Raw genomic sequence first — 23907 nt, forward strand, 5'->3', positions numbered from 1 at the left:
CTACATTCTGCACTCTCTCGTTTCCTTCTCTATGAACGGTATGTTTTGTCTGTATAGCACGCAAGAAACAATACTTTTTATTGTATGCTAATACATATGACAATAAATCAAATCAAAGACCCAAAACAATAAACAATCTGTAACCCCATCTTGCTAATTGACGAACACTTTACCCCAAATCTGCTGGGAGGTTCCTTGCTCCGCACACTCAGCAAAGATTAATTACCACAAGCCCTTCCCTGCGTGCATGAACACAGGCAAGACGTTTATAGTCAGAATGTCAAAGTTGTGGGGTAGGGCTTTTGCCCAAAGTTAGAATGCAGAAGGATATTTACAAAATACTTATTTTAAATCAAGCAAAATGACTCGCATGAAAAGTTGCATCTTTCATGATTTTATTTTACACGAATTACATTTTTTCTGCAAAACGACACACTGAATTGATTGAATTAAACTGTCTGACCGTAACTGTTACATTCTTGAAGACTGTGAAATAAAACTGTTTAATGGTAAGATCAGGTCAGAAATGAATCATGCATTTTCTTGCTTCACCTTTGAAGAGATTGAGGTGCAAGTGGGAACTTGTGTGCAAGATACAAATATCTAGTTTGGCTGTCAAGCGGTCCTATTGCTACATTGCCGAGTTTCAGTATTGCTCATATTAAGCAATAAAGGCACACCCTTAAATGTAGTTACAAAACTGACCAAAACCATTGTACTTGAGAGAATACCCATGAGGAGACCCATAGCTTTTAACACCGACGCCCAAAGTGTACTTAATACAGAAGTTTTATTTTTTGTGCATTGATTAACCCTTTACTTAAGGTTTGCCATTTGCAATACAGATTACATATCAGTGCATTACATCACTAGTCTTTTAAGGTGAGCTTGGAGTTGGGTAACCAAAAAGGCTATTAACATCTGTCAAGTTCTAGTCCTGTACTTCCTTGACAATAGTACACAACATGATCTATAATCAAAGCAAAGTCCAACATATGCTGTAAACCTGAAATAAAGAGAAAGTATTGGAAATATTCAGCAGATCTATCAGCATCCGTGAAGGAAGAAAGAGTTAATGTTTCAAGTCGATTATAACTCTTCTTTGCAATCTAATTCTGTTTTTAGTATTGTTGGTTTGCCTACTCTAATGACATTTTAAAAGCTTGCTGTGAAGTGCTTCAGACATTCAGGATATAAAAGGCACTAACATAAAACACAAAATACTTTTAATCTAATTCAGTTACCTCAGCTTGAGGCTAGTATTGTTTTAATTGAGACAATGATCAGTAATCTTGAGGTTTGGATACAGTTGCTATCCCTCACATTCTCAAATATTTTTAGTATCAGTTCTTCTTCACTTCGTACCACTCCAGGCAAAACATTCAAAATTCATTTACCATGGTGATCTGTCTCGAATAACTTGTCTTGCGTGTCAAAACTCTCTTTCCTTTTGTTCTTTAGCAGATTATATCCATAAGACCTGGCGAAAAAGATTAAGGTGCCCAACCAGGAATTTCAGACTCAGTTTAAATAATTAAAAATGTATTATTATAACCTTTTCTTGAAAGTAACTTTTAACATTTAGGGGTAGAGTTTTTATTCGTTTTATAAGTGCATCTGGGTCAAAATCTGCTGAGTCATAAAAATTCAAGTGTAAATTAGGTCAAATGTAAATCAAGTTTCCACAATCTTTAATGCTGGTTTAAAACCAACTTGTCCAAAGCTAGAAATGCTCCCAGACTGAAAATGAGGACAGTGAGTTTCCAACAATTGCTCCTAGTTAGGGCTATTCAAGAAGGGCTTTTCAAATTCAGTTGATGTTCTTAGGCACACCGGAACTAGCAGACATGTGTTTACATGTTAAAAGATATTTAACTTAAGAAGGGACTAAGGTATGCCAATAAAACAAGAGTGAATGATTTAGTATAGTTTTTTTAAAAAAAAATTAATTCCTCACATGTGGAGGACCAAGGCATTCTTATGACAAATGCTTAGATTTTGAGGTAAATCTATTTGCAGGTCTACTAATAAACTGTACAGGTTACCATTATTAAATACAATGAATTTCTTTTGCTCAAAGAAATGACTGTTCCATTACACTAACTGATTGGTTCATAAGAATTTTATGTTTGAATACACAAATGGAACTGAAAATTTACCAGTGCAATTTGTGTCCAATTTCTTAATTGTGTTTAAAGTGGAAATTCCACTTCTTAATTTTGTTATAAAGGCAACATTTTTATATTGGTCACAGTGCCCATCCTACAATGCAAATTGCATCTCCAGGTTTTGGCTGTATGACAAAGCAACAACAAGAGCTCACTATAAGCAGTCTAAAATAGTATGAAAGGATGACTGTATATTAGTAGATTTCGAAGCAAATGGAAAAAATATTGTATTCAGCAAGTTTGGTTTTACAGTATTAAATTTTAGTGACTCAACATGAGCACAATACTGATGCTAATCATAAGAAAATACTACGCCCATTATATCTTTATTGTGTACATCACATTTTATACGTGCATAGATACATAGTATATACCTGCCCATAACAACTTCCAGATATTATTTTCTTCAAGTTGTATTGTACTACTTCATCATTGCTTAGGTTGCAAACATTTCATACAATTTTAAGCCAATGAATGGAATTAGTTCAGGAAATAATTATGCCACAGAATTTTTAATCTGTTCAAATGTTGAAGACATATATAGTCAGTGCAATGCAGTTCCAAATTGGATTGAATCATAGTTCAGTTTAATTGAGGAATACAAGGTTGTTTGTAACATTATCAACTGGCACTTACAAAGCTTTGTTATTTTAGAAACATAATCCATGTGCTGTGGACATAAATACATATACATAAAAATCCTTAATAAACACAGTTGTTTTCTTGGAAATTAAAGTGCAGATCATCACTAGATAAACTTGCCACAATTATAATCTTGCAATGCCATTGTCATGTCCGTCATGACACAGTACAAATTGCAAAATCCTCAAAACTATTTCCATCAATTCCATTGTACACAAAACTATGCAACTGATTTCTAAGCAGTAACTCGTCTCCGGTTTTGGATAGGTAACTGCTACGAAGCAATCAAACAAGAGCAGACTCAATGAGATTACTGATAATTATTCCTCTGTTTCCATTCTGCTCTTATGTAATGGTCACTTAGTATTTCATGAAATCGAACAGTGAAAACAACTTGCAGAAATCATGGCCCTGTTGGCTCCTGAGCTAGATAAATTAATTTAATTATGGCAATTAGCATACTGCAGCTGTCTAAACAAAACAGATGTTTTACAGAATGAAATGCTGATTATAATAAACAGGAACCTCAATTATTCTAAAACCTTTTTTTAACCACAGTGCGAATGTACAAAATATTTCAGAACCTGATAAATATTCAGAAAAGTGGTACAGTATCTACACTATAAATGCTCATTATCTGCTGCAGTCCCAGATTTGAAAAAGTGCAATAGAAACAATGAGATCCACCTGAAGTGAGATGAAGGGGAAAATGACGATGATGGTGATGACTGAAGAGGAAAGGGCGGAGGAGCAGTTGAAAATTGGCTTTGAATGTAGGCATACATTCTTCTCTTTACATTTTAACTTTTTGATCAAATTTGGTAGATCTTTGAAATAAAGTTTTCCATAAACATGGCAACACATATTTTTATTGGATTCGGGGCAAGCAGGTGAGAATCATATTTAAGTTCTGACACACTTTAAAGGCGAATTCAGATCCTCCCCAAGTGTTTGCACAATAACCTAAACTTTATAGAACTTTCTAAATCATTACAGTTGAATTTAGTCCAAAGTTCTTGTTAAAAAGAAGCCACTCCTAAGTGATGACTCATGTCAAATTATCATAGGTTGTTTCACACTTTCTATCATGAGAAGTTAATGGATAGTGATTGTTAGAAACAGATGATCTTTTTTGCTCAGTCCCACGGATCTACGCCAACCACCTCTGTTTAGATCAACTACCTCTGAACAGAGCAGATGGCTAAACCAGGGAGTTCACAAGCTCATACAGTCGATTAATGGATTTACCTACTGAGCCATTTTGGAATTTTCAAAATTCACTTACATTTAAAGTTAAGACAAAATTGGATTCGGCTTTCTTAAGTGTGAACTATGATTTGCCCTTTTAATTCTTAGTTTGTTCAAACAAAAAGGGGAAAAATCCCAATGTTCGAAAGTTTTTCAGCTGGCCAGCATTTGTGGGTGGGGAGACTGGACATCCCTGCGATGTTGCCAGGATCAACATCTGGTAGGCAGGGGGATGGGGGCAATTAAGGAAGATGGGCCTTCTACATTGCCGGTTCAAGTAGACCACTGACATCTCTGCAGCGCCACTGAGAGGCTACTACTAAGGCATCAGGGGAAATGCGAGAGGCTGCCTCCATTTTGATGAGCTCTTGCATGGGTGGCAGAGATTGTATTTTTTTTGCTAGAGCCAAGTAAGCAGGCCCCAGCAACTGGTCAGGAAACACTTCCAGCAGTAGTGTCAGGTCCATTGGGGTGGCACTGGTGGCCTTCTGCCCCGCCCCATCCTATCCCCCTCCCCGTCCCATTCCTCACCTCCGGGATGCCACTAGGAGGCGACGACTATGCAGCTGGTGGTTTCATAACACAGGAAAATGGCCCTTAGTTTGGTCTTTAATTATTCAAATTACTCACCAACCTCCAGACAGTGGCCATCTATGCCACTGGGAAATTTCCCCAGTGGTTTGATTGCATTGGGGAACCATCCCAGTGTGGCTCCCTGACATTTTAACAGCCCACCCACCTCACAGCCTATGGCTCTGGGGCTGGGAAAATCCCAGCCAGACTCTCTTACCCTTCCTTAGTAATGCTGAAAAATGATACATGGATAATTTGATTGGCTGAGAAATTTCAGAAACTGCAGATACAAATTTGCAGCCTTTATTTTCACCACCCAGTTATATCACAGCTCACTTAGAGCATTAAATTGCAGCATATTCATATGGAGTTAGCTGTCCAATTTCATCTTTTTAATGCAACTACTGAGACATGATGTATTTTTTGATGATGATTTAAATTTCATAATTTTTAAAATCAAGAATCTTATTTCTGTATAAGAGAGTAAAACTGGTAGAGGAAAGTAATTCACTGGATAAATATTCAGACAGAAACAGAGGATTCCAAGTGTTCAAGGTGTAGTCTCCAAGAAGCTTGTGCATTAGCTGAATTTTATGAGATCACCTCAAACCAGCTGCATTTCCCTCTTCCAGTAATAAAGTGAAGATCAAAAGAGGCAAAAGGCAGCTGCATCAAGGTATATAATAGCAACAAGGGGATAAGAGTGATTCTCAAGGAATTCAAATGGAACGCAGCACATTCTTGTCCAATAATTCTGTTTTCTTTCTCTGTCTCCTTTGAGCCAAGAGTTCTATTTCAAAGTCAGGACAACAGATAAAGTCTGAATTTTAAAAGAGCCCCATTTGCCCATGGTGCTTTAGCTGTTTATACATTGATCTTTCACATAAACTCAATAGGTTTGTTTAGTCAAGAGGTTCATTCATATTTTCTGCAAGCAAGTTAAATACATGCAGAAATCATTGTAGAAAAAACAAACAAAAATTAATTTAAGGGAAGTGTTCTGCAATATACAATAAAAACATTTGAATCAAAGTTTATCTGTTAGATGAATTTGTGTGATTTATATAAACTTTAATACAGAAAATATAGGTTCAAATTTGTTGACATTACCTTTCTGTTATGATGGAACTAAAGATCACTTTTATAGATATAAAATATTGATATATCACTGATTACAATACTACTCAACAACTTGGGTGTTTGCAGATTCTTTTTTCAAACTACACCAAATTAATTCAGCCCATGGTTAAAAGGATTCCGCCATAAACAATTTGCATCAAGCATCTTAGGGGAAAAAATCTATTTCCATTTTGTCCACTATATTTTTGCATGGCACATTACCACAGACAGGGGAAAAGTGTCAATCATCCAATTAAAAACAATTTTACCATACCAATTTTAAATAGATTAAAGCTTTTTTTTTGCAATGCAACTTAGTAGATCTCAGAACAAATCTGGAATTTACCAACTTCATTCAGTCTGCCAGAGGTTGGGGACTGCATGCACATTAGGTAAGAGAAAGGGATCGAGAAGAAGAACTTCTCGGCAGGGAGCTTATAACTAAAGGGGGAAGGGAAACATATTACATATATATGCTTATGTTGGGTAGGGGAACAGCAACAAAGCTGTATTAACAGTCATGAGCTTGAATTCAGAATGCTTTTGCACTTTACAATTTAAGAGCATCCCAGTTTTAATTGCTCCGCCACTGACGATTGTGTCTTCAGCTGTGAGGTCCTAAGCTCTGGAATTCTCTCCCTAAGCCTCTCCTTCCTTCCTTCCAGACGCTCTTTGAAACTTACTTCTTTGACTAAGCTTTTGGTGATCTTCCTGAATATGCCCTTGTATGACGTGATGTCAAACCTGGTTTTGTAACACTCCTGCAAAAACCCTGGGATCTTCAACTAAGTTAAAGTTAGTAGAGAACTTGAGTATTGCTGAAAAAAGTACCCCTGCGATGCCAAGTTCGTAAGCCATACATCCCAATGTATTACTGGTGGATCCCATCAAATGGTACATTTCTTCGGCTGTTCACAATAGGCAGAGGACTGACCACACTCAACCTGCCCATCCTGCAAAACTCCAAACATAATGTCTAATGTCAGATGTAATTGGACAGCATTGTGCTGAGAATTACACTGACAATCAATTTAAGAACATCAGTCAGGCCCGCAATGTGGCTCACTCATGCTTGCTAGAAATTGCATATATTTATATACAGGGCCTAGTCCTCTGCAAGCATTAAGGATGCGTCTTATTTGAATCAAACAAAATCATGGGGACAATAACTCCCTGGTGCATTCTCCATGGCAATGCCTCAACCAGAGTCAATTTTCCAATCAATAAGCATCTTTTTCTTATGCAGTATAAATTATTGCTCCCTTAGGAGTTTTTGTGTTTGTCCTGATCAGGACAAGACAAAAAGCTTTGACAGCATGTCTCTTTTTTCAGCAATATGCTAAAGGTGCTATATAAATGCAAGTTGTTACTGTCTGTAAAAGTGGTGCACTACCAACAGAAAGCACAGTGAAAAAGTTGTGCTGGACTGTATTTTTCAACGTGTTATCCAAACTACTTCATTCTGAGGACAAAAGGTGAAAATTTATCTCCTCCACCCTCCAATCCATCTAAGGTTAAAAATCACAATATTTCAGTCTCATCGCACTCCCTTCAGCTATAAGGAGCATTAGCTTCTGGCATCACAAGCAAGAACTAAAGGTGAAAGCCACATTTGAAGCTCCTAACTAAAGCTTTACCACAATCAAAGCTTTGTTGACTCAATGTATCAGACTGGGCAACAAAATGTCAGCCAACTCAGTTAAATAATTAAATTCCTTCATGGTTATGTTGGAAGAGTTCAATAATTTTACATATACCAACTTGCTCCCAAATTCCATCCATTCTTCAAAGCTTCAGCAAAAATTGTTCAGAGTATTGATTTCCTAGTGCTACTTTCCAGCACTGGGAGGGCATCTCGCATTGGGAGCAGCAAGTGGAAAGCCATAGTTTTTCCTGTGTATCCGTGTCAAGAATCAGTGCTTCAGAATCTCACACTTATGGTGAGCTATCCAATGTGGCTGCAGGAAGAAGAAAAAGCAAAGTCAGTTTCAATGGCATAATACAGTGTGATGCAATCATCTGAAGAGTCTAATTGGAGCAAAACGGATTCAGATACAGCAACTCTTATTCATACAGAACTTTTAACATAGGATGAAACATCCAAAAAACCACTTCACAGGAGACATTTAGCAAAGCTGAAGGCCAAGCAAAAGGAGGAGTTATTGGAGAGGCCTGGGGGTTGAGTTGCTGCAGTGGTGGTGCTGATGAGCTCGGTCAAAGAGCTGAATTTTAAGAGTATTTTCGGAGGAAGAGAGAAGGTGGCGAAGGTGATCGGTTTTAGAGTAGGAATTTTAAAAAGCCAGGTATGTAATATGGAGTCGAGGGCTTTAAGCACTGGGGGAAATTACAAAGGGGCAAAGTCATAAAGAGATTTAAACACAAGGATGAGAATTTTATATTCAGGGGGGGGTCAGTGAACCATGAGCCAGTGGAGTTCAGCAAGGTTGATAAGCAAGAGAAACTAGAGCTTTGTAGGTGGAAGATCGGAGATCAGGTAGGAAAGCACTGAAACACTCATATCCTGGGAAATCATGGATCAGGGAGACCGGAAGTCAGAGAGAGAAAAAAGTTAGACAGCAACATATTCTGATAAAAAAATACTTCTTACAATAAATTTACCTTAAACTAAGATTTCAACCATTATCATTTTGAATGGCTCCTGTCATCAGGAGGTACTTTCCTGACATTCTGATGTACATGTTGAACACCAGCTTCCACGAATAGTTATAAGTTCTTTCTTAATAGTGCTGATACACACTAATAATTGCTTTTTATACTTGATTGTCTCAATCACCAAGTCTATGAACAATGCTCCGCTGGTCGGTTCATTGGCAGATGGGGGGAATTCGCCTGGTGACAACACATTGGTTTCACGTTGGCATGAATATCCCGTGGGCATGAATATCCCGTGGGATTCTTTGCTGATGCCCACAGAGAAACCCACTGGAGGCTGGTGTGAAACGGATTTGCATCCCGCTAATTGAATGCAGATGAAAGCTTGACCAGCATTATTCCCGCCATTCCTGACTGTCTAGTCAGAAAACACACCAGTCCAGAACACATCTGGAACAATGTGGCGTGCAAAAGTTGTGACTCACCTGAACAATGCCTGATCCTGCCTCCAGAGTTTGGGGTGGAGGCTGCCAGCAACTCTAGAACACTACAGCAGTGGGAGACATGCAAGGCAACATCTACGGGTGGATCTTCCAGATTCACTGTCCTCGAGGAGCGTTCTGGCCTCAGTGTATTCCTGGAGATCCACCACCTTCCTCCTCAGGAGGTCCATCATTTTTGTTCAATGGTGGGTCAGCGATTCTGGGTGCCTTTTCAACATGGCACCCAGATATGATGGTGGAACTCTCACCATCATGCCCGCCCTGCCACAGAATACAGTGCCAAACACCCGGATGCATAATTAGTGAGGTCAGGGTTGAAGATATGATATGGTTTCCTGCCAGCCTCCACAGCGGGAAACACTCCATGTTTCCACCCCTGCCACGGGTCTTTTTCCCCGGATGGTAAAATTGTGCCCAATGTATTTCTATGAATGAAGCATTTAATAAAATGCAGTAATCCAGTACTATTATCACACTTGCGACATTTTAGTCACACAAAAACTAGATGTCACACAACAGCATAGATGCCAGTCCTCTGTAAACTCGATTCACTGCATGTGGTATCAAGAAATTTCTGAAGACACTGTATACAACAAATCTATGGGCTCTGACAACATTCCAGTAATAGTACTGAAGACTTGTGCTCCAGACCTAGCTGTGTCCCTAGCCAAGCTGCTCCAGTACAGCTACAAAACTAGCATTGACCTGACAATATGGAAAACTGCCCAGTTATATTTTGTCCAAAAATAGCAGGCAGATCCAGTTGGATCAATTACCATCCCATCAGTTGACCATTAGCAAAGTGATGGAAGGTGTCGTTGACAGCGCCATCAAGTGGCACTTGCACAGGAATAACCAGCTCATTGATGCTCAGTTTGGACTCTGCCAGGGTCACTTAGCTCGTGTCCTCATTACAGCCCTAGTCCAAACATGAACAAAAGAGCCAAATTCAAGTTGAGGGGAGAATGACTGCCCATGACATCAAGGCAGCATTTGACCGAGTGTGGCATGAAGCAGTCGTAGTAAAATTGTCACCTCCTCTTCACATTCAGTAGCACTATCACCACTGAATCCCACACTATCAATATCCTAAGAGTTAACCTTGACCAGAAACTGAACTAGATCAGCCAGGTAAGTACTATAGCTACATGAACAGGGAATTCTGAAGCAAGGAACTCATCTCCTGACTCCCCAAACCTGTCCATCATCCACAATGTACGAGTCAGGAGTATAATGGAATACTCTTCACTTGCCCGAATGAATGCAGCTCCAACAACAATCTAGCTGAAAACTATCCAGGGTAAAGCATCTCACTTGATCAGTGCCAGATCCACCACCTTCAACATTCGCTCCCTCCATCACTGACATACAGTGGCAGCAGTGTGCAGCACGCACAAGATGCTTTGCAGCAAATTGCCAAGGCACCGATGAGAACATTTTTCAAACCTGCAAACCTTTCTACCACCTTGGACAAGGTCAGCAGATGCACAGGAACACCATTGGCTACAAGCACCCCTTCAAGGTATACACCATCCTGACCTGGAATTGTCCCACTGTCCCATCACTGTCCTGGATGGAATGCTGGAACTCACTCCAGCTGTGTACACTTACTGATATCACATGGGTGACAGTTGTTCAAGAAGACAGCTCAACACCATCTTCTTAAAGGCAACAAGGATGGACAACAAATGCTGGCCTTGCTGGTGAGACTCACATCCCATATGTGAACTCTAAGAGTATACATTGAGAAGCAGACATAGGCACTATGGATATCTTGGAGCTCCAGAGTATTGGGACTCGTAACTAGAGGAGAGAACTCATCTACAATAGCTATTCTGAGACTTCAGAAGGCACAGCTCAGACCATGTTTTTGAACACCATGTATAATTTTGGCTGCAATACTGGAAAATTATATATTCATGGGGTGCAAATAGAAGGGAGAAGATAAAGGCAGTGGGAAAGTTTAGAGAAGGCTGAAGTTTACAGTCTAGACAGAATAAAGTTAATGAGATTTCTCATGACACACCAAACACTCGCATAGCCATCATCCAAGTGCCAACCAACATTTAACAACAGCCTGTGCTTCAGTTTCTTTATCGCATCTTGATTTTAAATCCGGTGTCCTGGTGGTATATTACCATATTAGACTAGCAAACGGGGGGGTGAGGACTTAGTCGAGCTACCCAGACACCCTTCGGCAACCAATGCTCCCTCGCTCTGCGTTGGCAGCCATTTCTTTTGCTGAATGGTGAGAATGAGTGCAAGTCATTGGTGTACGAGTCCTTCAGCTGCCCCTCAGGTCATCTGGGACTGGACAATAGCCAAGAAGAACATTTCTTGTCAGTTTTCAGTGTCACCCACTGGGATGCTGGTTTCCTTCTGCAGAAACTCACACTGACTCTTATTATCAGGATCTGTTTCCTGGAGACAGCGAAAATAACCAGCAAGGTGATGACTCATAGAATCCCTACAGTGCAAAAGGAGGCCATTCAGCCCGTCGAGTCTGCACCGACTCTCTGACAGAGTATCCTAGCCAGGCCCTCTCCCCAACCTATCCCCGTAACCCTGTATATTCACCATGGCCAATCCACCTAACCTACACAACTTTGAACTCCATGTGCTCTGTGTGAAACTTCAATCCCTGGGTGATTATGAGATCAGTTCAGTTTCCTCCTTTTATGTTAGAGGAAGCAAATGAAAAGAAAACGGATGGTGCAGTAAAGGAATATGAAGCAGGCAAAAGCAATCTGAGCACAATATGCGTTACAAAGGTGAAACAGAAGACCAGAGATACTGAAAGAGTGAAGTAAATAAATCAGTGAAAAACAGAGGTGGATTAGTGGAGAAAAACTTTCAGCAAATGTAATACTGCTGCCATCTGAGCTAGAGGAACATGAGAGGCTGAAAATTTTGAAAGTCAGCCGAAAACTGGTTTGAGAATCACTGACTCGAATAGATTTGCTCAAATTTGTGAAACAGTATATGGTTTGGGCAAGTCTTGAGGAAATTTGTTCCAAACAGAATAGTCAGTGGTTGCACCCACCGAGATTAATCTAGAATATCACTGAGGTACATCAGGCAAATAGAACATGAGTAAATACACTGAAATGAAAGAAAAACACATATATGAGCAGATATTGGCAAAAATATTCTACACAAGAGTGGAAGCATTTGGAATAATCTAGCAAGTAAGCTACTGAAGTCAAACATGTTAGGAATCGTTAAGATGTTACCTTCGGGGAGTTAGGAGCAAGCTTGAATAACTTGTATTCACCCTTCATATTTTTATATTCTTAGGGGTATGGATATAACACTTTGAAACATATCTATTAGATATATTACCATGTATAAACCATTCCACAAAATGGAAAATGTTTTATTGCTGAATGCAGGCTAATAGAACTGTTCACAAATACAGAGTGAGCCAAGATAATCTCATCTCAGATATTACAAAAATGTGGAGAAATGAACATGAATGAATATTGGTTGAAGCATTTTTTGAACAATGTAAGATTAATAGACAATTCAGAAAAATCTGTGTTGCATCTAATGCTGCAGATGAGATTTAGAAATGGTTCAAGTTTTTCCCTTATTGTACAAAAAATGTAAATATCTAAGTTCTTGCAGCAGCTGTTATAACCACATCCTCAAATCTAGCTTTTAAAAATTATTAACCCCAAGGGCTTATGATAGAATTCCAAATTTAAAACCAAACATAAGAGAGGAATGCTTGAAATCATTGTGTATATTAACTGAAGTGCAATTTGATTCAGTACTAACATCAATATTACACACTTATTAATGGGAAGTAATCATTTAATTATTGTGTGGAATGTTCTTAAACTAACAGCATTCAAATTAATCAATAGCATTCAATGAAGTGCTAACAGGTTAGTTTGTTCAACTACAAAAACAATGGGTGGGATTTCATGAGGCCCCAGGAAGCATATTGGGAGGTTTATGTGAGTGGGTGAGGAAGGAATGGGGTATTGGGGTCTTCACAACACTTTCCTGCTGCTGTTGGCATTTTATCAGTGATGGGCAAGGTGGCCACCTTTAGGACAAGTGGATAATTAAGGCTTTTTTCACTGCTGATATTTTAATGCAGCAGCAAATGACACCTTGTTACAATGGGAGACTGCCAAGTATGCACAGATGGATTCTCTGTGGGCCTGGGGTTAGGGAGGACTCCTATGGATCTGGTGCCCTGTGGCCCATGCCATGCCTCCTCCCCCACCCCCAGCGGCAAGGGCTGTCCCACTGCAAGATGACCCCTAGCCTCTCAATTGTCCACACCCCCTCTTGCTGGGACCTGCTTGATTGGCACTGGTGAAGCTAACAACTCACCAGCACTCAGACTTCCTCCATGGCGTACTGAGAGGCCAAAACAAAGGGAAAATTCTGAGAATGTTGGAATACCTGGTCTCTAGCAGTGCAGTAAGTCACTGTTGAAGGTGATGATTGGGCTGCCCATCAGAGTGAGCTGTTTTGTCCTGCCTGGATGGTGTTGAGATTCTTGAATGTTGTTGGAGCTGCACTCATCCAGACGAGTATTCCATCACAATCCTGACCTCTGCTTTGTAGATGGTGGACAGCTTTTTCAGGAGTTGGGGTGAGCTACTCATCACAGTATTCCCAACCTCTGACCTGCTCATGTAGTGACAGTATTTATATGGCTGGCCCAGTTAAATGGTAACCCCCAGGATGCTGATTATATGAAGGGAAACAATTTGCAGGTTTATGTGGAAAAAGCAAGGGAGGAGAACTAGGTGGGTTGCAGTGAGCTAGCACATACACAATGGGCTGAATGGCTTTCCTCTTTGCTGTAAACATTCTGCAACTTGGTCAGTGCTGCTGTGGAAGCTTGCTGTGCACAAACTGATAGCCGCATTATGTATAACAATGACTATTTCCTACTTCATTTGCTGTAAAGCACTTTGGGACATTCTGAGGCCAGGTCTTTCTTTCTCTGCATGGGAAGAGCTCGAGGGACCCTGAAAATCAGCAACTTTCACATCAACCCGTTCTCAGTTATGAAGTTGGAGATTTGGTGCTGTAGCAAGTACCCTGGATAAATCATCTGAGCCTTTTACAGAATGCCTAGAATTTCTCATCATCTGCAGATTAAAATCTCAATTGAGTAGCTCCAGACAGATTAATGTGACGTATATTATCAGCAATGATTAAAACGAGGAGCAAAAAAAAAATTAGTGTTGATATTGGAAATTAGAAATTTAAACAGGAATTTAAGCAGGAAACACTCAATAGCAACATCAGTGCAAAGAGGAAAGTAGGGTTACCTTTTCAGCTTGATAGCTTTTCATCAAAACATTGTGACAAAGGTCATCATTCCGATTAAAACCTACACCTTAGAGGGGCAACAGCAGAAGGACTTCCTGGTATAATCATCATTTTTTGAGGTGAAGAGGAAAAAAGGTGTTTACGGAGATAAACTAAAAGTCTACTATAGCATCTGAAAAAATCTGAAGGTAGGGTCCCCTTCATGTAGAAACCAAATTTATATAAAAGCAATTATTCCCAGCATTCTCAGCAACCAAATCTCACACAGCTTAATCACAAAGTTTATTTTGCAATGTGACTGGTTGCCCCACCTATCTATGGCAGAGACTGAACTCCTCAGTCACCTGAGAACTCATTTTTAGTGTGGAAGCGAATCATCGTTGACCCTCAGGGACTGCCAAAGAAGATGATGATGATCAGAGATGCACTTGAAAAACAATATTACAATGCCATATGAACCTTTAAACTGTTTTGTAAAGAGTTTCTACCAGTATCAAGAGCAAAGGAAGGGGATTTGGAGCATCATCTTGGAAGCTGATATTAGTGAACAATAATTTTTCATTATGACAGATAATAAGGAAATTGGAAAGTGTACCATCAAGCAAACTAAATTAATTGTAGTTCCATGTGTTGGTAATGAATTGTGATTCACTAAGTATCAAGGCATGGCTCGAATCTGTCATGCTGGAACACCCTGGCTGAAGTAGCTTGTCAGGCATGCTCACAAAGATGTGCATTCAACAGGGATTCATATTTGATGGGGAAAGAGAGAGACTTTTATTTATATGGTACATATATTCCTGCTCCCCCCCCCCCCCACCTATTCTTGACTCCCTTCTATTTCTCATCCACAAGCTTCCCTTCAGTGACATCATCCAAAAAGTCAGGTTCCACATATGCACTGACATCTGGTTCTACATAATCTCTCAAGCTCCCCAATGCTTCTGATGTAATCGGGCTGTTTGTCCAACATCTCGTACAGAATGATCAAAGTTTTCTGCCAATTAAATGTTAGAAAGACCAAAGCCGGTGCCTTCAAACTGACCTTCAATCTGTTGCCTAGCCTAGTCACCAATTCCACTCTCCTGACTATTGTCTCTGACTGAACAAGAGGCTTCATAACATTGCTGTCCTATTTGAACTTGAGCTGATCTTCCAACCCCATATGGTTTTCAAAACGAAGACCACCTTCTTCCATAATGTTACCCTTCTTGAAGTTTGTCACAGCCCATCTGCTGCTAAAACTTTCATCAATGCCTGTGTTATCTCCAGCCTGGACTATTCCAATGCTTTCCTGGTTGGCTTTCTATCTTCCACTGACCAACAGCTTGAACTCATCCAAAACTCTCCTGCCCATATCCTTATGTGCACCAAGTTCAACGCCTGGATTAAAATATTCTCATCTTGGTGTTTAAATCCCTCCATGACCATGTTCTCCCCCCTTTCCCTATATCCTTCTCCAACACTACAATATTCCAAGAACTGGCAGCTCTTCCAATTCTAGCCTCTTCTGAATTCCTGGCTTCCTTTGTCCCAGCATTGCTGGATAGGCCTTCTGCTTTCAAGGTCTTGCACTCCAAAACTGCCTCCCCGAATCTCTTCACCTCTCTCTCCTACTTTTAAGGCACTCCTTAAAACCAACCCAATATGCCCTAATGTCCATGGAGCACTTTAAAGGCTCCATATAAAAGCAAGCTAGTGTGATTTAAATGCTATGATGAAAATCAGTTCTGCAGAATTAAAATTCTTGAAGGTTGTGGAAGAAATTATGATGGTTCTCTATTTGAATTGTACCCTGAAGTTAACATTATCAAAAAATGAGACACGTATTTCAAATTAAAGGCTGAATAGCATTGCCTCTCTAATGGAGAAAATACTTGAAAACATTACACAGAATCTGCCAATGTTCAAAGAGTACAGATGTCTTGACAAGTAATCAGTGTGGATTTAGAAGTAGGTCACATTGAACAAATTCTCTAAATTTTTCAGGGGGGACTGAATTTGTGCTATCAAGTGAAAATAATTTACTCGGATGTTCAGTAGGGATTTGATAAAATAGCGCAAGAGAAACTTTCAAATCTGGATAAGCCATGGAAAGGGGTGTTGATTTCTATCAAATCAGTTTCAAATTGTTAAGAAATAAGAGGATAATGCTATTCTTATCATATGTATAAATAACATTAAAATTCACAGATACAGCTGCCAATTTGAAAGGGTATATGGAACAACGAAAATGGCATGTATATGAAATTTAGAAGAGATGGAATCAATTAAAGGCAAGTGACACAATATTTTGGAACTCTTTAGGTTGGGGTCAATTAGCATTTTCAGTCCATTAGCATTCATTGGTAAGACTCAAGGGTCAAGATTTAAGGATAAAGTCTCTGTCCCCTTTTCCCTGTTGTAATACCTACAAAATAATACACATCTTGGAGGTCACAGGATAGAAGTGGGATTAATAGAAAATTAGCTAACTGGATTGACAACAGATTTAGTAAAAGAGAAACAAGAGAGTATAATAAAATAGAACAAGCTGTCTGTACAGTGACTAAACTAGTTACACTTGCATCTGTTTAAATCCCCTGCTGTTCAGAATTGATTTGGGAAGCAAGCATTTTCTGAAATCTAGCATTGCTAGGCAACCAATTTAAAGGTCAACAAACCACATTAAAACAGAACTCCATAATGCAAACAGGCTGAGCAATGATAGCTGAATTTTGATTGCAGATGTAAATGTAAAATATTGCATTTTAGAAGCAAACATGTACTTTTCTTTCATTCAACCTTGGGATGTGACCATTGCTGACAACATTTTTTGGCATCACTAATTCCCCTTGAAAATGTGCTAGTGAGCTGCTGCCCTGAACTGAAGTTCATGTGATATCGATGCTCTCACAATGCACAAGAGTGTGGACAGGAGAGTTTTGGATGGGCTCAAGTTATTGGCCAGTAGAAGATGGAAAGCCAACCATGTTGGAGATGACACAAGCATTGAAGGTTTCAGCAGCAGATGGGCTGTGACAAACGTCAAGATGGGTAACATTATGGAAGAAGGTGGTCTTCATTTTGAAGACGATATGGGGTTGGAAGATCAGCTCAAGTTCAAACAGGATGTTCAAATAACATGTTATGAAGCCTCTCGTTCAGCCAGAGCTGATAGTCAGGAGAATGGAATTGGTGGCTAGGCTAGCAACAGATTGAAGGTCTTTCTGATATTAGAGAGGGAGTTCCAGGATTTTGACCTAGTGACAGTGAAGGAGCCACAACATGGTTAACTGCAAGAATGGTGTCTGTATCTTGGAGAGGAACTTAAGTGATGTGCCCCATGTTTGCTATTCTTGTCCTTCTAAATGGTAGAGGTTGCAGGTCTGGAAGGTACTGTCAAAGTAGGCTTGCTGAGTGTTTGCAGTGCACCTTGTGGACAGCACACGCTGCTATAACTGTGCATTGGTGAATGGGGTGCCAATAAATCAGGTTGCTTTATCTTGAATGGTGTTGAACGAATGTTGTTGGAGTTGTGTTTACCTATACAATTGGACAGTATTCCATCGCACTTCTGCCTCATACCTTGTAAATGGTGGACAGGCTTTGTGGAGTCAGGTGGTGAGTTACTTGCTGCAGAATTCCCAAACTCTGACCGACTCTTGTAGCCCCTATTTATATTCCTGATCCAGTTATGTTTCTGGTCAATAGTAACCTCAGAATGTTGATAGTGGGGGTTTCAGTGATGGTAATGTCATTAAATTTCAATGGGAGATGGTTAGATTTTCTCTAGTTGGTACATGTGTGGTGTGAATCTTACTTGCCACTCCTCAGGCCAAACCCAAATATCGCTCACGTCTTTCTGCATGCAAGCATGGACTGATTCAGTATCCGATGAGTCACAAATGGAACAAAACAAGGCACAATCAGCAGCAAACGTCCTCACTTCTGACCTTGTGATGAAGGGAAGATCAGTGGTGGAGCAATTGAAGATGGGTTGGGCCTAGGACACTGCCCTGATGGACTCCTGCCGTGTTAAGGAACACATAGAACATAGAACATAGAACATTACAGCGCAGAACAGGCCCTTCGGCCCACGATGTTGCACCGACCAGTTAAAAAAAAAAACTGTGACCCTCCAACCTAAACCAATTTCTTTTCGTCCATGAACCTATCTACGGATCTCTTAAACGCCCCCAAACTAGGCGCATTTACTACTGATGCTGGCAGGGCATTCCAATCCCTCACCACCCTCTGGGTAAAGAACCTACCCCTGACATCGGTTCTATAACTACCCCCCCTCAATTTAAAGCCATGGTTAAGCAGGAATAAATTGTGGACAAGGCCAAAACCTATCAAGAATATATCAATGAGTGCTTCCCTTTAGGCACCAGCCTTTTCTTAAACAGTCTCCATTTTGGTGGGAAAGTATTAAAAATACTCAACTTTTTTCTTGTTGCTTTTTTTTCTAGTTAGTCATGGAAATTTGAAATATACAGATGTTGTAACTAAAATAAAAGTTCATTGTTGTGCTGCAATTTGGCATGCAAACTTTAACAGATCCTAAGCACTTTGCTAGCTATACTTGCAAAGTTCTTCCGAGGACCAAGATGTTCCAAAGCAGAGCTGCATTCATGGCAGTGTCGTTGCTAATAAATTAAAAACTAAGACAAAGGACACAAGTTTTGTAATACTTCCTTTCTGCCCACAAATAAATAATATCTGCTATAAAAGCAGCATTAATTCAGAGAAAGAGCTGGCAAGAGTTAATCACAAGGGACAACAGCAAAAGAAATGCTCAACAGTTTCTATCCATGCAGCAACACGAGTACATCAGCCAATTTGGCTTTGTTCAATGTGAGGAAGAAACGCATCTGGGTCCTCCCAGACTGAGTCCCAGAACTAGGGACACTTTTCCTGAACTGTGCCTTCAGCAGCCAGTTATTTAAATTTCCCTCTAGTGAGAAACAAAGTGCAGGATTTTCCAGCCCTGTCGAGAGTCGACAGGCTTTTGGCTGAGCCGCCGAATCACCTGTGATTGAGAAATCACAACAAAGCTTCAGCACACATGCATCGGTAACCCTGTGACCCTCCCTCTGGAAATGAAGGTTCCCTTTCAGTTTATGCTGTTTGACCCGGCCCCGTCTTTGACGGAACTCAGACTAACCGTTTAGCGATGGAAAGAATCTTCTGGCAGTGGGGGTGCTGGGAGAGAGACAGATCTGAAGGGATGGGGGAGAAAGAGAAGAGGAGAATGTTACGATGGCCATGAGGCCAGGAAGTATCATTGATCGATCCCCCCTCAGCTTCGTGGAATACGAGCTTCCTTATTGAGCAAGTGTTGGTTTGCCCAGTGAGAAGCAGCCAGCGGGGGTTTATAAACCTGCTGCTCAACGTGGACTGGTGTAGGTCCCGAGGTGTGGACTGTCTGGTTGTAAGCTGCAGGCACGACCCTTCTCTTTGGGTCACAATAAAGGGTTTTTGGTGACAGAAACTGGCATTTAAGCTGAATTACTACAATCTTATTTTGAGTGGCAGAGCGGTCTACTTCTGCTCCTAATTCATATGTTTGTATCTAGGTTAGATGCTTTTCCTCAGAGAATAATACAACTCGGAACAGGCTGCATCTTGTGCAATGGAGATGTAGAGATAGTCGGGAGAGGAATGTTTCAGACTATATTTCCCCCCAAATTGCCTGGGTTTCTATCTTGTATTTCACCTCTCCCAGGAGAACCGATGATTTTGGATGGGATACGGAACGTATATATTTTGCTGCAAAGGTATTGCGATTATGTAAGAGTAACTCGAGTGATCAGAGGGTCTTTGCCTGTCTATCATGATTAATATAAATGAGCAGGGATTGCTGCCAAGTATTAAGCATGTAAATACCTATATACCATTTCCCGGGAGTGGCCACAACACTTGCATCATAAATAGGCTCCACACTTAGCTTAGGATCAGAAAAATTAACACAACTGGCTCCTTGAAAATATTTATTAGCCAAAGTGGATGAGTGGGAGAATGTCTGTGGAAATCCTTTCCATAATGCTCCTCCTGGAAGCAGTCGATGTGGAACATCTGTCATGCTGTGTAGCAGGATCTGCAGCCAGTAGAATCTTGGTGTATGTTTTTGTTATATTCTCCTCACTTCTTGGAAACTGAGTGCAGTGCCCTCAGTCTAATGATACTGGTTGAGCAACCATTCCCCTCATTGAGCAACATTGGAAATTTTTCCAATTGGCCCAGTTATGCATTACTTTAACAACGCACTAATGGATCTAAACTTCCAGAAAGCACAGAGTAGAGCATGATTTTAAACCCCATTAAATGGATTGCCTCTTAGCAGAAGAATGTCACCACCAACACCACACATTGTTGTGCGCCAAATTATGCTAAATGTCAGTGCACTCTCTCAACAATCTGAAGTAACCACACTCAAACTTTAAGCTAAAAGTTTCAGAGGCTCTGTTTGGGAGAGAGAATGCAAAAGCGATGATGGTGGGGCAGGGAGGAAGGTTTCAGAATTCCCAACTTGGTTGCTATTCTAAACGCCAAAATTCTACTTTTAAAAAGTGAATCTGAACTTTTACTTGATATTGCCAAAAGAAATCCATGAATTAATTAGTGTAAACGCCAAGTTCTAGTGTATGAAGTTCAACAATGTGGGGAATTTACATAAACAATGATGGCACAGTGGTTAGCACTGCTGCCTCACAGTACCAGGGATCTGGGTTCAATTCTGGCCTTGGGAGTGGAGTTTGCACGTTCTCCCCATGTCTGCGTGGGTTTCTTCCGGGTGCTCCAGTTTCCTCCCACACTCCAAAGATGCAAGGGTTAGGTTGATTGGTCATGGTAAATTGCCCCTTAGTGTCAAGGGGATTAATTAGCAGGGTAAATACATGGGGTTACGGGGATAGGATATGGGTGGGATTGTTGTCGGTGCAGGCTTCATGGGCTGAATGGCCTCCTCTGTACTGTAGGGATTCTATGAAATAGAGAACTCAGTTGGGAAATTGAATATCTTGGTCTTTATAATAACCTTCTTGAATTTATTCTTTGATTAGATGTCCACCAATATACAATAAGTAATTTCATTGTCAAATGCTTAATTAGAGGTGACTTATAAATTCCTAATAGATAATTAATTTTGAACAGTAATTCAGGAACATTTTTATTGACCACATGGAACTACACAACTTAAAAGTGAAAGGTAATTGCACTGATTTGCAAGCTTTCTTTGTACAGCGTAATTAGTCTACCAGGTTGCGAAGATATTGCTTCACTGAATGAATTTCAGAAGACAAAACATTTCCCCTCTCTCTGGTGGGAGAGACTAGAACCAGGGAACACTATTTAAACATATGATGGAGATGAGAAGATTTTTTTCTCTAAAGGTCATTTTGGAACACTTCCCCAGATCAGTGCGGACAGAGTTAATGAATATTTTTAAGGCAGAGGTAGATTGACTCCTTTGTTGAGTCAGGATTCCAAGATTACCAGAGGTAGGCAGAATGTAGAGCTGAGGCCACACAGATCAGCCATGATCTTATTAATGGCATGAGCTGGCGCGAGGAGCTGAATGGTCTAATCCTGCTCCTCATCCATATGTTTTATTTCACATTAAATGCATTTTTCTTGATGTGGTCCTGCAACTTAATGGAAGTGAAGGAAGTGGTGGGGCAACATGGTGGCACAGTGGTTAGTACTGCTGCTTCACAGCTCCAGGAAACGGGGTTCGATTCCTGGCTTGGGGTCACTGTCTGTGTGGAGTTTGCACGCTCTCCCCATGTCTGCATGGGTTTCCTTCCACTGTCCAAAGATGTGCAGGTTAGATGCATTGGCCATGCTAAATTGCCCCTTCATGTCCTGGGTAGGTTAGAGGGATTAGCGGGGAAAATATGTGGGATTACGTGGATAGGGCCTGGGTGGGATTGTTGTTGGTGTAGACTCAATGGGCCAAATGGCCTCCTTCTGAAATGTAGGGATTCTATACTTAGTAACATTTCAAAAGCAGTATTTACTGGCTGATTAAAAAGTCGCACTAATGAGTTGAGTTGATCCACCTCGAATCAAAATTGATCCATTAATACTTTCTATATCTGTGAGTATTATGCACACTGCACCACCACTCCCAAATAATGCAAAGCAACCCCTTCCAACCCTGTCATAATTAGAATGGGCTTGACGCAAGAAAATTCAGAGCAAGAAAAACCAGCCAGTCCAGAGTCCTTCTTCAGGATACTTTCTTTACGATCTCCTTACAATTAAAAACAACTTGGTGGTGAAAGTCTTAATTTAAGTAATTTTATGCTTATTTTCTGAAAAAGCCCACAGGAAGTTGAAGGAAATCTTAAGAACATATCAATTAAACAACCAGGGTCAACATAACCATGAAAAATATCCAGCTTTCTTTTGGGGCTGAAAATCAAGTGCCAAGACTTTCTGGTTTGAAAATAAAGAAATGGAGAATTTGATTTTGTAAATTAGTGGGGCATTAGATTTATATCATCAGGCTGAAAAAGATTCAGAAATTTATTTGGGAGGTATCTGAGTATCATGGTGAGGGAGACACACAGGAAGAAAGGAGAAACAATAAAATAAAAGATTTTACCAGATAGTTTCCCCATTAATAATGCATTCAGCAAATTAAATAATGGCCTCCACTGGATAATCATGTTTTTTTTTGGATGGGTCATACTGATCGTATTATTCCTGGAACTGGGTGGATTTATTGTGGGAATTCAATTTGGTAAATAAGCTTCCTGGAGGACATGACGTTAATAACTAACGATATCAATTTATATTGATCACATTCTGAGGCTCAGTAACTTAACAGTATTCACTAAGCAAAATGCAAAGAAAATTAAGGAACCCTAAAGTTGGTTTTAAAAGGAATATTGATAACAAGACTCCCTTCAATTTGTACCACTTACTGTTTTACGCCAAAGAAACAACACTATATTTTGCCTTTTCTTTCAAAGTGTAATTTTATTTTACTTGAATAGAATTGTTTTTTTAAATCTCTAAAAATTTATGCTCTGGTCTATACACAGTTGAAATGTATGCTTTTGGATTACATTCCGCAGCTAGCAAAATTGGCTATTTTCAACTCCCCAAGTGGATTAAAATTGACAAAAATTATTTGCACCTGATTTCTCTGGTAGAGATTGCTCAACAAACACAGAACTGTCAACTTAAACTGAGCACTGGAGAATAGAAACGTTCAAGTATAAGTACATAAGAAATAACACAGGAAGACCACATGGCTCCAAGTCTGCTCGCCATTCACAGATCACAGATGAACTTCTACATCAACTCCACTCTCCTGTCCCACCCTCATATACCTCGATTCCCTTAGTACCAAAACATTTAATTAATTTCAATCTTGGATATATTCAATGACCAAGCATTCCACAGCCCCCTGGGATAGAGAATTCACAACCTAAGCGAAATAAATTCTCATCTTAGTCCTAAATGCTGAGCCCTTATCCTGAGTCTATGGCCTGGATTTTAAGGGAGTCATGGAGATTCTGTGGCATATCCAGAATGGTGACAGACCCCGGATCTGGAAATACTGTTCCCACACCCAGCAGAAACTATTCTTGAGACAGGGATGTGACTCCCACACAAAAGGAAACTTGAACTCAATAAGACAATTTTGGCTCAATGCTGAGTTCAAACAGGTTCCATTTTTCGCTGCAGCAGGTTCTTATCTGGCAGTATAGAGGTTACAATTCTTTTTTTGAAGAGTAAATGCT

General features: G+C 40.1%; 1 protein-coding gene across 4 annotated transcripts in view; it reads right to left on the reverse strand.

Moving 5' to 3' along the window:
- Positions 1-379: 379 nt before the first annotated feature.
- samd12 (sterile alpha motif domain containing 12) overlaps positions 380-23907 on the reverse strand; it is a 130146-nt gene continuing 106618 nt past the window's right edge. For all 4 annotated transcript variants that reach the window (XM_078216493.1, XM_078216491.1, XM_078216492.1 and 1 more), the window contains exon 5: positions 380-7708. In XM_078216493.1, the coding sequence (XP_078072619.1) occupies positions 7686-7708 (23 nt within the window). In that variant the 3' untranslated portion in view covers positions 380-7685. The remainder of the gene's footprint in view (positions 7709-23907) is intronic.

Source organism: Mustelus asterias, chromosome 7, assembly GCF_964213995.1.
Source record: "Mustelus asterias chromosome 7, sMusAst1.hap1.1, whole genome shotgun sequence".
NCBI lineage: Eukaryota > Metazoa > Chordata > Chondrichthyes > Carcharhiniformes > Triakidae > Mustelus > Mustelus asterias.